General features: G+C 42.6%; 1 protein-coding gene across 1 annotated transcript in view; it reads left to right on the forward strand.

The window, feature by feature from the left end:
- Window positions 1-15,106, forward strand: part of SPARC (secreted protein, acidic, cysteine-rich) — a 40,346-nt gene that overhangs the window by 16,895 nt on the left and 8,345 nt on the right. Inside the window, exons 2-4 of the mRNA XM_080269828.1 lie at window positions 11,899-11,966; window positions 13,418-13,510; window positions 14,952-15,099. Coding sequence (XP_080125954.1) covers window positions 11,901-11,966; window positions 13,418-13,510; window positions 14,952-15,099 — 307 coding nt within the window. The 5' untranslated portion in view covers window positions 11,899-11,900. The remainder of the gene's footprint in view (window positions 1-11,898; window positions 11,967-13,417; window positions 13,511-14,951; window positions 15,100-15,106) is intronic.

The following is a 15,106-nucleotide window of genomic DNA, read 5'->3' on the forward strand; positions in this document are numbered from 1 at the left end:
TTCTTATTTTACGTTCTTCTTTCCAGCATCAGTTTGACTTCTACATCAATATTTCTTCTTTTGTCTTCCCTTCCCATCCCCTCCTCTCATCTCCACCTATCCTGTCTTTTTCTTCTATTTCCTTTCTCTTTGCATCCTTTCCTTCCATCCTTCTTCACTCCTTGACCTATCCCTTCTTTTCTTCCTCGTTTCCTTTTTTCTCAGTCCCATCTTTTCCTTCTCAGTCCTATTTTTCTTGTCCTCTTCTCTCACTTTCTTTGCTCCTCCTACTTTTCTCATCTCCCTTTCCTTTCTTCTGTCTCACTTCTTCCTGTTTATCATGGCTAAGTATGTCTTACGTGTTTATTTGAATTTCCTCCTCCTCCTCCTCCTCCTCCTTCTTTTCTTCATACTCTTTATATTATTTCGTCTTTGTTGTTCTTTATGCTGCAGTGTGTTTATGGTATCTTGATTGCATATGATAATTTTATATTCTTGAGCACCCCGATCTTCTTTCTCATTTATAGTTTATGATCTCACCAGTGCATATGTTGCCCCCTCCTCCTCCTCCTCCTCATCATCATCATCATCATCATCATCATCCTGTCTTTAATCATCAACATCATCATCATCATTTTCCTGTCTTTCTCCGCTTCCTCCTCCTACTCCTCATTTCCCTTCTCTTATTCCTACTTCTCCTTCTCCTCCTCCTCCTCATCCTTCTTCTTCTTTTCTTCTTCTTCTTCATCCTCTTCTTCTTCTTCTTCATTCTATTCTTCTTCTTCTCCATCTTGTTCTTCTTCTTCTTCTTTGTTTATGGTTCAGCTGGTACCCACACCACCACAAGGCCTGAATTTTTCTTCCAGGATCAAGTTACCGTGTGTGTGTGTGTGTGTGTGTGTGTGTGTGTATGTGTGTGTGTGTGGAGAGAGAGAGTCTGTATGAATGTATGCATGTATGATCTGTAGTATCCATGTAGGCCTAGGCTATACAGTCTGCCGCGCGCATGTGTGTGATTCACCGGGTCGGTCAGGATCACTTGATGGTCGTGATGATCAGCTTTTACCCTCCCGGAAGGGAGCTGAGAGCTCATATAGTCCGATCTAAGGGCAAGGCTGTGACCTTCACACACGCACACACCCGTCCCCTTGCTCCAAGGGGACAGTAACCACCCACTTCGTCAGTGAAATTTTTCGCAACCTGAGCGAGGCGCGAACTCCCGTCCACCAGTTGGCAAGCGGGAACGTTACCACTGCACCAGCGAGCGGTAGGTGTAGGCCTATTTATGTTTGCACGCGATATATATATATATATATATATATATATATATATATATATATATATATATATATATATATATATATATATATCGTGTGTGTGTGTGTGTCTGTGTGAGTGAGTATATGTATTTTTGAATGTATGTATATGTATTGATTCATGCATTGTGTGTGTGTGTGTGTGTGTGTGTGTGTGTGTGTGTGTGTGTGTGTGTGTGTGTGTGTGTGTGTGTGTGTGTGTGTGTTTTAGAATGTTTAATGAGAGTAGTAATCATCGTAATAATAACACGACTTATTTATTCAGTGAAGACAGTGGCTGAAAATACAAACTGTTATTCTTGTATGTCATCTTAACCCCATCACCACGATGACCTAGTTTTGTCTAATTCTTCTTAGGGTCAGGGGCTTTATTCAGCGTAGGCTTTTTGAGCTGGAGGGGTTAGATACAGCTTTCATTAACCCCTTCAGCACGAGAGGCCATTCTGAAGATGAATAAAATCGTCGGGAAAAAGGTAGAATAGAAGAAAAATAATTGAGTAAAGGGGTTAGTAGTAGTAGTATGTAGTAGTAGTTGTAGTAGTAGTGGTGGTGGTAGAAACAGCAGCAGCAGTAGTAGTAGTAGCTGTTGTTGTTGTTGTTGTTGTTGTTGTTGTCGTTGTAGTTGTTATTGTAGTAGTAGTAGTAGTAGTAGAAGTGGTGGTGATTATGGTGGGGGTATAGCAGCAGCTGCAGTAGTAGTAGTAGTAGTTGTTGTTGTCGTTGCTGTTGTTGCCCCAGTGGACATGCAGACTGAAGTTGTCCTTCCCCTGCATCCCACCATATTACTTTTGGGGTATGGGGAGGGATTTGAGAGGCGTTCGTGTAACCGGGCAGTGGAGCCGCTCTGTTATGTGGATGCCACCACGTGAAGGCGCCCACTGAACTGCGGAGTGAAAGTTGAGGATGAACTGCGTGAGAGTGTTTGTTTGAGTGTTTACGTTATCGTGTGTGCTGCCCCTTAATGGAGAGAGAGAGAGAGAGAGAGAGAGAGAGAGAGAGAGAGATGGCGCCATTGTGTGTCTGGTCTTGGTTAGAGTAGTAAATCTGTGTGTGTGTGTGTGTGTGTGTGTGTGTGTGTGTGTGTGTGTGTGTGTGTGTGTGTGTGTGTGTTTACATTTTAATTTTCTTCCACTCTGTCTCATGGTTCTTCACTTTTTTCGAGTCATTCTTTAAATCCTATGCCTTCTTTCTTTTTTCTCACCCCTTTTCAATTTTCTCTCTTTCTTTCAGACTTTCTCTTTTATCATACGGTTCTTCTGGCATTTTCTCTTTTTTCTTTAATTCTTTCTCGTTTTTATTTCACTCTATCTCACATTCCTTCATGATTTATTTTTATCTCACTTTCTTTTTCTCACATTCTTTTCCCATTTTATCCTATTTTGTCTTGGCCTTCTCCATGATCATCTAAACAACCACACCAATAGTCAGTTTTATTTGGTAAAGTGAAGCGATGTTTATGTCTAGGTGGTGTGAATAATGTTTTGATGTTGGTGTGAATAGGTGGTTGTCATGTGTGGGTGTAAGTTGGTGTGAATAACTTTGTGATGGTGTGAATAGGTGGTTGTCATGTGTGGGTGTAAGTTGGTGTGAATAACGTTGTGATACTGGTGTACATATGTGGTTGTCATATGTAGGTGTAAGTTGGTGTGAATAACATTGTGATGGTGTGAATAAGTGGTTGTGATGTGTAGGTGTAAGTTGGTGTACGTATGTGGTTGTGATGTGTTGGTGTAAGTTGGTGTACATATGTGGTTGTGATGTGTAGGTGTAAGTTGGTGTAAGTATGTGGTTGTGATGTGTAGGTGTAAGTTGGTGTAAGTATGTGGTTGTGATGTGTAGGTGTAAGTTGGTGTACATATGTGGTTGTGATGTGTTGGTGTAAGCTGGTGTACGTATGTGGTTGTGATGTGTTGGTGTATGTATGTGGTTGTGATGTGTTGGTGTAAGTTGGTGTACATATGTGGTTGTGATGTGTTGGTGTAAGTTGGTGTACATATGTGGTTGTGATGTGTAGGTGTAAGTTGGTGTACACATGTGGTTGTGATGTGTAGGTGTAAGTTGGTGTACATATGTGGTTGTGATGTGTAGGTGTAAGTTGGTGTATATATCTGGTTGTGATGTGTAGGTGTAAGTTGGTGTACATATGTAGTTGTGATGTGTAGCTGTAAGTTGGTGTACACATGTGGTTGTGATGTGTAGGTGTAAGTTGGTGTACATATGTAGTTGTGATGTGTAGGTGTAAGTTGGTGTACACATGTGGTTGTGATGTGTAGGTGTAAGTTGGTGTACATATGTAGTTGTGGTAACCTGCTGGAAGGACACATTTAAAGATTGAGGGATGAAGTGGACAGATACGAGTATGAGAGAGAGAGAGAGAGAGAGAGAGAGAGAGAGAGAGCGCAACCGAATCGCAAAGGACAGGGCGACGTGGAGACGAGTTGTTTGTGGCCACCTCTTACAGAAGTAAGACATCTGGCAATAGATAGACAGACAGATAGATGGATAGACAGATAGATAGATAGACAGATGTTTATTGTAAGCTGAGATGGTGTGAATATGTAGTTGTGATGAGGTGTGTGTGTGTGTGTGTGTGTTTTAATTGTGTTTCTTTTATGTACTTGTGATGAAATGGACAGAGCGGCGCAGAGTGCAGAAGCGATTATATATATATATATATATATATATATATATATATATATATATATATATATATATATATATATATATATATATATGTTGAAATACTCATACTAATACCCTCACACTAGTTCGGAATGAGACTGCCCGATCAGTAATGTCGTATAGATGCAGTATTGAAGGTGAGTATTAGCGACAAAGTGATGACATGCGACGTGTATGAAGACTGTTAAAGGAGGGGATAGGCTGGTCTATTTGTCGAGAGTTGGAATTGTGTACAGAAGAGAGAGAGAGAGAGGGGGGAGGGAGACAGAGAGAGAGAGAGAGAGAGAAGGGAAAGTGTGGGTGTGGATTTGTAACTGTATTATCTTATATTACTGAGAATAATGAGTGCATGTGTGTGTGTGTGTGTGTGTGTGTGTGTGTGTGTGTGTGTGTGTGTGTGTGTGTGTGTGTGTGTGGTGACGTCAGAGTGCCACGTTGGCAGTGCCCCACCCTACTCCTTCATACCCTGGGGCCTGTCCCTCTACCTCCCACCCCACTCCCACCCCCACACGCCCACGACACTCCTACTGTCAGTCCTACGCTATTTTCTCACAGTGTTCTTTTTATCTTAATCTCTCTCTCTCTCTCTCTCTCTCTCTCTCTCTCTCTCTCTCTCTCTCTCTCTCTCTCGAGGAGTATATATATATATATATATATATATATATATATATATATATATATATATATATATATATATGCTTCTTTTTCTCCATTCGTTGTCATCCTCCCTAACCCATTTTTTTCTCTTTCCCTCCACCCTTTAATTTTTTTCTTTTGCCTTTCCCCATTTTCCTTTTTTCCACCCCAATGACCTCCCTTTCCTCTTCCCTCACCCTTTCTTTCTATTCCACTTTCTCTCCCCTTCGTTTTCTCTTTCCTCTTTCCTTTTTTTCCCTTCCCTCTGCTCTTTTTTTACTCTATAGTGCGTTTACTTTATCGTCTGCTTCCTCCCCTTCCTCCCGTTTTTTTCCCTCTCTCTCCTCCTCCCTCCCACTCTCCCCTCTCCCATTCCCCTCACCGTATCTTCTCTTTCCCTCCCACCCTTTCCCCTCCTCCTCTTTCATCTTTTTTTTTTTCTTTTGGTTCTCCTCTCTAACCCAGTTTTCTCTACCTCCCTCTCATCCTTTCCTCTCTATCTCGTCTCTTTTTCTCTCCACCCCTCCACCATTTTCTCTCCTCCCTCACTTTTTTCTTCTCCCTCCCACCTCCTTCTCTAATTCCTTCCTGACATTTTCAGTATTTAGAAGGGCAGTTCAGTCCATAGAAAACAAATAACTCGAATATAACTTTTTTCATATATAACTTTACATTTATTATTATTATTATTATTATTGGTATTAATATTATTATTATTATTATTATTATTATTATTATTATTGTCGTTGTTGTTTTCATGTATTGCGATTTGTATAATTATTCCTTGTGACTAGATTGAGTTTTTCTTATCCCTGTCTGTTTCCATGCAACAATTCTGTCACCAAGCGATTTTACTCGACTTACGGGAGACCTTGTGTAGTGAAGTAGTTAATCTTGATATTCGTAGGTGGGAAAAGAGGACGGGTGATGATGATGATGATGACGATGATGGAAAAGAGGTCTGGGTGCTGGTGGTGGTGGTGATGATGATGATGATGTATTATTCTTGACTTTCTTGATGGCAGAAAGAAGCGTCTCTCTCTCTCTCTCTCTCTCTCTCTCTCTCTCTCTCTCTCTCTCTCTCTCTCTCTCTCTCTCTCTCTCTCTCTCTGTAGGGTCCACACAAGTAAGAGCAGCTTGAACAACTGGATTAACTTTGCGGAGAGAGAGAGAGAGAGAATTAGATGTTAACCTTAAATTTTTTTACTGTCATATTTAATTTTGCTTAATAGGAGACTCACATTTTCCAAGAGTTAACTTGACTAGAATATTTTTGCCTTTCCTGCTTCCCCACACTCCATCCCCATCCCCAACCATTCCCCAGAGCTCCTTCCCTTCCTTATACCTTCCCGCGGTGAAAGGGTTAGCCATAGAGGGGTTAGGGGGATAGTAGGATGGGCACAAGGCGCAGACGGTGAGATAGAAGACAGTGAAGTAGACAGTGGTGTGGTATAGGTTTGGAGGAGAGAAGGACGATGCAACACAAACCATGAAGAAAAAGTGATGTAATCGCTTATCTTTTTCTGCTTCTTTTTGCTTTTTACGTTACTAAGATCCCTAAACCCCTTTTTCAGCTCTGTTTATGCCCAGGTGTTTTCAGATTGGAGGATAAATTTTGACTAGTAACCATGGAGACTCATTCTTCCTCTAACGCTTGTCAAATTTCAGGCAGCTATACCCTATTTAAATTGTGAATAGAGAATTTTCGTGAGATGTAAACAAATCGGCTACATTATTATAGTGGTATGGCGTAGGTAGTAGTCAGTGGTGCTCGAACCCACAACAGAACGACCTGCGAACATGAGGCTGGCACATCACCGACCAAGCCACGGAATCACCCGCTTATCGCACCATCTCCTCTCCGTTCATCGCCCTATCAGTGAAGCACAGTTGAAACCTTGATGTGTGGAGAGGAGAGGGGTAGAGTGTGAATAAAAGGGGTGATTGTGTTGAGATGTTTGGTGTGGGGGTGATCTTGATGGGGTGGGTGGTGGGGAAGGGGATAGGTTTCGTGTGGCCTTGAGAGAGAGAGAGAGAGAGAGAGAGAGAGAGAGAGAGAGGAGAAAGAGAGAGAGCATTATTATATTGCCAAGAATACAGTTTATCTCCCTAGTCGTGTGTGTGTGTGTGTGTGTGTGTGTGTGAGAGAGAGAGAGAGAGAGAGAGAGAGAGAGATGGTCAAGAATTGTGTGTGTGTGTGTGTGTGGTGACGTCACAGTGCCACGCTGGCAGTGCCCAACGTGTTTAAGGGATGGCGTGTGTAATTTGTTGTTTGTGTGACCGAGTTCTGAGCCTGATGTGTGTGTGTGTGTGTGTGTGTGTGTGTGTGTGTGTGTGTGTGTGTGTGTGTGTGTAGAAGTTACATCACTACAAGAAAGCAGACGTTTGATAAAAGGATTGGCAAAACGATGAAGTGAAAGAACACATGTAGGAGACAGACTAGACTTGAAAGTTGGACTACTGCTGTGTTAACTGAAGTGACTATACAGTACTCTCCCCCTTGCATATACTCTGTTCAGTTTAAATAGGCGTAAAATTGCCATCTAACTCCCATTTTTCTCCCCATATTTTTTCCCAGTTCTGCCGACATTGTTTAATAATATTCACATACAGTATTCACCTTTTTATTTTTATTCCTTCTCGTTTTTATTTCATTTTATCTCACATTCCTTCATGATTCATTTTTATCTCACTGTCTTTTTCTTGGTCTAAAATTGCCATCTCTCCTTGAACGCTGAGCTGAAGCAAGATATTAATGCTAGAATATATTGTCCTAGTCACGACGAAGTGCTGTGTATAGATTGTAATTCCGTGTTATTATCTCATTCTGCCCCTGAGGTACGGGAAATAAGCATTACAAAAATCCAAGGTAAAGTGGTCGAAATATTAGATAATTTTAGGATTATTTTTGCTGAAAGAAGGGGTTGTTTAAGAATTATTTAAGGTAAAGTGTAAAGATATGGTGGTTTATTTTGTTTTTTGCTACTGAGGGTATTCTTCTTCTTCATCATTATCATCATCATCATCATCATCATCATTTTCGTCGTCATCATTATCATCTTCATTATCGTCATCATCATCATCATCATGTTTATCATCATCATCTTTATCATCATCATCATCATCATCATCATCATCAGCCCGAGTGAGTCCACCTCAGGACTAATGTCTCTCCCAACTTTCTTCACCAAAGGCCACGAGCTCCATCCAGTTCAAGTATATCTCGGAATTTTATCTCCTCTTATTCTTGGACTGCCTCTTCCTCTCATTCCATCTCTCGGTTGCCACTCTTTTATTCTGTTATGTTCATTTGTTATCTGTTCTGCGAGAGACGTGACCTGCCCGCATTATTTATTTTTTTTTTTTCACTGTAGTGATTATACCTTCAACATAACTCTCTCTCTCTCTCTCTCTCTCTCTCTCTCTCTCTCTCTCTCTCTCTCTCTCTCTCTCTCTCTCTCTCTCTCTCTCTCTCTAAATATATGTTCCAGCCATTTTGAAAGACTGTATTGTTTGAGGGATGGGAATGAGATATGACGTGGAGATCTTATTTTTGGATATTACTTCAGAATTGAGTGATGTTGGGTGTTTTGTTGGTGTTGTGCCTTGATAAACAGAGGCATTTGGCGGCGATCGATATGTGGTTTGATGGGTGGTTAGATAGATAGAGCGATTGATAAATACCATAGATGAATAAATGGTGGGAGAGTTAGATACTTACATCCCCAGAGAGAGAGAGAGAGAGAGAGAGGCTAGGAGTGGAAAGGGCTATGAACCTAGGAATGTTTATGTGGCCTTGTTGATGTGAGGGAGGGAGACCTGTCTAAATTGTGTCTCATCAAGTACATTCACTGGCACGTGGATGGTTTTTTCTTTCTTTTTCGGGGAATAAAGAGACGAGAAAGCTAGGGTTAGTGGAGGAGGGATAGGTAGCTAGATGGAGAAGAGGCTAATATATATATATATATATATATATATATATATATATATATATATATATATATATATATATATATATATATATACTGGAGAGAGAGAGAGAGAGAGAGAGAAGAATTGTGGGTTAAAATAAACTAAAACAGTATCAAGACAATAAATATTCTTTAATAATAATACTGTATTTTTTTCTGAGGGAATTGAGCAACTCTCACCACCTGAATACTAAGCCGTGGTTGCGCGATATTTAGTGAGCCTTAGTTGCAAGGCAGGAGTCTCCTTGGTTACAAGTCAAGTACTCCCTCCAATCTAACAACAACTGGCAGTTAACTAAGCTGATAAAGGTTAGGGATATATGTCAGATGAAAAAGAACGACTATAGTGTAGGTAAGCTGCCACCCTCCAGCAGGGAGCTGAGGGAAGTTTGTGTAATTGGGTAGAGCAGCTGTCCGGTTATGTCTGTGCCACCGCGTGAAGGCGTCCCTCTCCAGCACCAGCAAGCTTCTTTCTCTCTCTCTCTCTCTCTCTAACTTGACGGGGGGTTTTCGTCATTTTCCAGCTTTATTTAACGTAGCTCAGTGGCAGAGAAAGATTACGGCTCTACTCCCTTTACATAGCACTTCTTCGTGACCAGCATCATTCTTGCGTTAATCTATTGTTATTACATTCAGGGTGAGAGTAGTTTCAGACCAAGTTAAAGTAAAAAGGATAGGTTTGAGAGCGAGCGAGCGAGCGAGCGAGCGAGCGAGAGAGAGAGAGAGAGAGAGAGAGAGAGAGAGAGAGAGAAACATATACCTCAAGGAAAATATTGGAAAACGAAAAGGGTCAACAAGGAAAAGTTCTTGTAAGGAAGGAAAGGAACTGGCTGTCGTAAAATAGAGAGAGAGAGAGAGAGAGAGAGAGAGAGAGAGAGAGAGAGGGAGGGAGGGAGGGAGAGAGAGAGAGTGGGGGGGGGGAATGTGGGTATGGGTGTGGGTGTTAGCTGGTGAGAACATCAGCTTAAACCAGCCCAGCCTCCGCCCATACTCTGACCCACACAGCTGTTACCCCTCTCCTCTCCCTCTCTCCTTCTCCTTTCCCTGCAACTCCTCTCCCTCCCTCCTTCTCCTTCCCTGCTACTCCTCTCCCTCCCTCCTTCTCCTTCCCTGCTGCTCCTCTCCCTCCCTCCTTCTCCTTCCCTGCTACTCCTCTCCCTCCCTCCTTCTCCTTCCCTGCTACTCCTCTCCCTCCCTCCTTCTCCTTTCCCTGCTACTCCTCTCCCTCCCTCCTTCTCCTTTCCCTGCTGCTCCTCTCACTCCCTCCTTCTCCTTCCCTGCTACTCCTCTCCCTCCCTCCTTCTCCTTCCCTGCTACTCCTCTCCCTCCCTCCTTCTCCTTCCCTGCTACTCCTCTCCCTCCCTCCTTCTCCTTTCCCTGCTGCTCCTCTCCCTCCCTCCTTCTCCTTTCCCTGCTGCTCCTCTCACTCCCTCCTTCTCCTTCCCTGCTACTCCTCTCCTTCCCTCCTTCTCCTTTCCCTGCTACTCCTCTCCCTCCCTCCTTCTCCTTTCCCTGCTGCTCCTTTCCCTCCCTCCTTCCCTGCTACTCCTTTCCTTCCCTCCTCCTTTCCCTGCTACTCCTCTCCCTCCCTCCTTCTCCTTCCCTGCTACTCCTCTCCCTCCCTCCTTCTCCTTCCCTGCTACTCCTCTCCCTCCCTCCTTCTCCTTCCCTGCTACTCCTCTCCCTCCCTCCTTCTCCTTTCCCTTCTCCTCCTTTCCCTTCTCCCCACACCCTCCTCTTTGCTACTTTCTTCTCTTCCTATTCATCCTCTCCCATACCCTCGTCTTCCTCTCCTCCCTCCCATTTCTTCCCCTCCGCCCACCCCTCTCTTCCTCTGCTCCTTGCTTACGTCTTCTCCCATCCCACAGTCCTCTTTCTCCTTCCTCTTTCTTCCCCTCCTCTACCCCCTATCTTCCCCTCCTCCCCCTTTCTCCACCCCTTTTCTTCCTCTTCTCCTCTGTCTTCCCCTCCCTCACTCCCTTACTCTCATTCTTCCCCTCCCCGTCTCCTTACTTCTCCTTTCCTCCCTTTTCTTCCCATGCCGTACCCCTTTCTTTCCCCACACCTGTCATCCTCTCCTTCAACTCTTTTCTTCCTCCTCCTCCCCTTTGCTTCGTCTCAGTCACCCCTTTCTTTCCATCCACCACTCACTCCGTTACCCTCCGCTCCCCCACTCCTGTTTTGTCTCTCCTCATTCCCACCTCTTTCTCCTCTTTTCTTCCTTCTTTTCTTCTATTCCCCACCACTTCCCCCCTCCCCGCCCTCTTACATATCCCCTCACCTACGAGTGTATTTTCTTCCTCTCCCCCACCTTCTTTCTTCCCCTGCCACACCCCTACCTTCCTCCCTTCCTTGCTCACGACTCGCCCCCCTGGTTGCCACATCAGACAGGGGAGAGGAGGTCAAAGGTCAGAGTTCCCTGGTTGAATCCTCTCGGTGGCATTTTTTTCCCTTTGCTTCGTCTGTACGTTTATGCCTCTGTGTGTGTGTGTGTGTGTGTGTAATTCACCGGGTCGGTCATTATCACTTGATGGTCGTGATCGTCAGCTTTTTACCCTCCCGGAAGGGAGCTGAGAGCTCATATAGTCCGATCTAAGGGCAAGGCTGTGACCTTCACACACACACACACCCATCCCCTTGCTCAAGGGGGACAGTAACCACCCACTTCATCAGTGAAACTTTTCGCAACCTGAGCAAGGCGCGAACTCCCGTCCACCAGTTGGCAAGCGAGAACGTTACCACTGCACCAGCGAGCGGTGTGTGTGTGTGTGTGTGTGTGTGTGTGTGTGTGTGTGTGTGTGTGTGTGTGTGTGTTCCCATTCTTCTTTTTTAATCAATTACAATTCTACGTTTTCATTTCCTTGTTCATATGGGACAGAGAGTGTGTGAGTTGGAGAAAGGGCAGCTTGATGCTGGAGGACAGGATGCCGTGGAGGCCACCCATTACAGGATAAGGCACCTGGCGACAAAGAGAGAGAGAGAGAGAGAGAGAGAGAGAGAGAATTTTTACCAGTGCCTCAACAAGTTTCATATAGGTTTGACTTCTGTTGCAAGTGGTAGGAGTTTTAAGAGCTTATTTGCTAACCTAACCCATTTCAAATTCTTCCTCTAGTACCAGTTTGTTTCCCACTTTGCCCCTCTTCATCCAGCAGTACATTTGGGGACCTGGTTGTAAATTGGATGGTTGGGTGTTGTATTCTAGGGGAATATTGTGCCTTAGCAAAACTGACTGGCTGCCTTAGTGACCATCAATGTATTTAGCATGTACTGTTATTAATTCCAAGCTTTCTTCTCCTTTTTCTTGGTGCCAGCAGAGATGAAGGGGTGGACACTTGCATTGCTGCTCCTGGCGGCTTTGGCACTCACCTCCGCCACGTCAAAGGTACAGTATGCTCCCAGTGTTTGTCAGATTTTGGTATTAGAGTAGTAATAGTAGTTGTAGTAGTAGTGCTAGTAGTAGCTTCTGTTGTTATCTAAAAGTGATCCCAGTGGACTGCAAGTTGGAGTTGTCCTCTTGCAGTCCACCATCCTCTTTATGGGTGATATGGAGAGGTTTGAGGGATGTTTGTAAATGTCTAGCCAGGCAGCGGAGCCTCCCAGTTTTATCGGTGCTACTATGAGAAGGCATCCCTCTCCAGGACCTGAATTGTGTAATAACCCTATGAATCTGAGGATATCTTTTAAATATTATTCTCACTACTGCCATACAATTTTATTCAGCTTAAGTAGAGATTCATAGAACTGAAGGGTTTTTATGAAGGCTGTATGTCACCCTTCCTATTCAAGAAATATTTCTTTAGTTGAATAAAATTGTTTGTATGTATCAGGAATAAAATGAAAAACACATCCTTTGGCTGAAGAGGCTAAACTAATGAAGAAATACATGTACAGTAGAATAAGACAGTGTATTAGAATTAAAAGGTGGATGGTATAATTATGTATTATAGAGGTCAAAGGACAGAAGATGCTAAGTTGTGTATTAAAAACAAAAATAGATCATACAGCCATATAATAGTTGTAGCAGTTGCAACTCAAGCATAGGTTAACATAGTCCCATTGAACAGCACTTTGAAGTTGTCCTTAACCTTCAGATCCCATCCCCCTTTCAGGGGGACAGAGAGGGAGCTGAGGGATGTTTATATAATGAGGCCTCAGAGCCAACCAGTCATATTGATGCCACCATATGAAGGCATCCCTTTCCAGCAGTGCAGTCATATATTTAAGAAGGAAATTGATAACAGACTGATTATACCTCACTGGCCAAAGTAAAAATTCAGAAAACTTATTGTTAGCAAGCAGTTTGGAAGATTTTGTTGTTAGTTTCCCTTTGTAATTTGTTCCAGCTTTATATAGTTAACAATCATTGTCTAATGCGATTGTATTTGTATATTGATAACATAATTACTGAGGCACTTTCTGTTCTTGCAAGTGGCAGTGCTTGTTAATATTGGTGGCTGAGATTATATAATAATAATTTTGTTAAAACATCATTGTAGTAGATTCTGTGCTGTACTGTATGTTGGCAGTTTAATTTCTGAATGTTCATGGCATATTTTTGTAGTATATAACCCCTCTAATCTTTTTTTTTTTTTTTTTTTTTTTTTTTTTTTGGTGCCACCACCAGATGATTTTATTAAACTCAGGATTTACCTTGAGTAATGAAGAGGTTAATAAAGGTTATACCTGCTTTAATACCCTGTATTAGCTATTTCACTTTGAAAGGTCTTTGTGGTGGTAGCAGTGCTATAATAGAATAGAAAATTCATCACATTGAATGGATGAAATTTTCTGAGTGTAATATCACTGTCTAATGCCTGCCTTGTACACCTACAGAAGCTTACTAAGAAGGCTTACTCAGATTCTGATAAGAAACACGTTGCTGAAATGCAAAGGAAGCTGGATCAGCTGATTGAGTTGGAGGCTGAGGTGAGTTTGCTACCTACACCTGCTGATCAACTCCATGTTGTAATGTGTAATACTTGTTTTCCCAGGAAGGGCAAGGATGGGAGAGTTTAGACTCTTCCCGTACAGGATACATGAAGGAGCACTGTATTGTATATATCATGTGCTTCCTATCCATTTATCCAGAAAGCCTATTATGTGTCCTGTACTTCCTGTCCATCTGTATCATCAGACACCTTCAACCCATAAGCATTGGCCACAAACTAATCACCTCCCTGTCACTCTGTTTGCTGCCATCAGGCTTCCCTTTCTCCAGTATCAACCCCCTTAACATACTCATGACCTCATCCTCGGCCTCCCCCCGCCCCTCTTCCCCTCCATGTCACTCACGTACACTCACCTAATCAATCTCTTCCTGCAAATCAGTACAGTATGTGAGTTTGGTGTTGATTGTGTGTCTGTGGAGCCAGGCCCTGCATAGCATTTATAAGATAATGAATTTAGTAGTTTGTGTTGACAGCAGTAAGTTCATGCAGAGTTTTCTGTTTTTATACCTGTATTATGTTTTTCTATTAATTCTACAGCATATTGTGGAAAAATTAGCTGTTAAAGCTTTCATTGTTAGCTGATTTTTAAGTTTTCTCCTATTTACAGTGTCATTTGCATAGAGAAATAGATGATATTTTAAAATGTATTCCAGATTTACAGTGAGAATGGCATGTACAGATGTCTGAACTACAGCCTTCCCCACTGTGCCTTCCCTTTTCCCAGTTTTTCCATATTGTGTATTGTACATGCCTAAATGGAAATCAGATTCATGGAGTCATCATTGTTTAGAGAGAAAAAAGCCTTACAGTTTGCTGTGTTGTTAAATGGAGTTTTTATAGTTGTTGTTGTCTGTTGTTCATCTGGACTTGAACCTGGTAGACAGCAGGCTAAAGCTGCCCATTTCCTGCAGTCCATCACCTCCTTTGGGGGGACAAGGGTGGAGGAGAGGGTGAATGGAGAAAGATCAGAAGTGATGAAAGAGTATTAATCTTAAGGTGCATTGATAGAAAGAAGAGGTAAAGGTGTGAAAGAAGTGGAGAGTAGGATGGATTCCAAAAAGTAATGTAGCTGGTGCTGTGAAAACCTTGATACAGAGTAGAGCTCTGATGGCTGTACTATTTAAAATGAGTGAGTGAAAGTGTAAGTGAGTCTGTAATGCTTGATGGTCAAAAATGAAACCCTTGTAATTTAAATGCAATCAGCCTGCATGCCAGTACTAGGTGTACAGTAGCTAGTGGTGATGCAGAAAAATTATACTTTTTCTGTCATCATCACACACCGGAAATTATTGTCAAAGTCTGGAACATTTTTCACACCTCTGTGCTCTGTTTGAAAAATATTATATTGCTCCCAGTATCATGTTTTCTCATAGACTCAATAAACTGGTGATATAATATTTCCTTGTGTATAATTTCAGCTGGAGTCAGAAATTGCAGCTGCTGAGAATGATGATGAAAATGCTGCTGATAATGAGGTTGTGGAGGAGGAGGAGGAGAGCTCAGATGAGGAGAATGAGATGTTGGATGCACCAGAATACATACCTGATGAAACTGAAATTTATGCCGGTACAGT

This window comes from Coenobita brevimanus, chromosome 38 (genome assembly GCF_032717465.1).
Source record: "Coenobita brevimanus isolate Jiangsu-jjx chromosome 38, ASM3271746v2, whole genome shotgun sequence".
NCBI classification, from domain to species: Eukaryota; Metazoa; Arthropoda; class Malacostraca; order Decapoda; family Coenobitidae; genus Coenobita; species Coenobita brevimanus.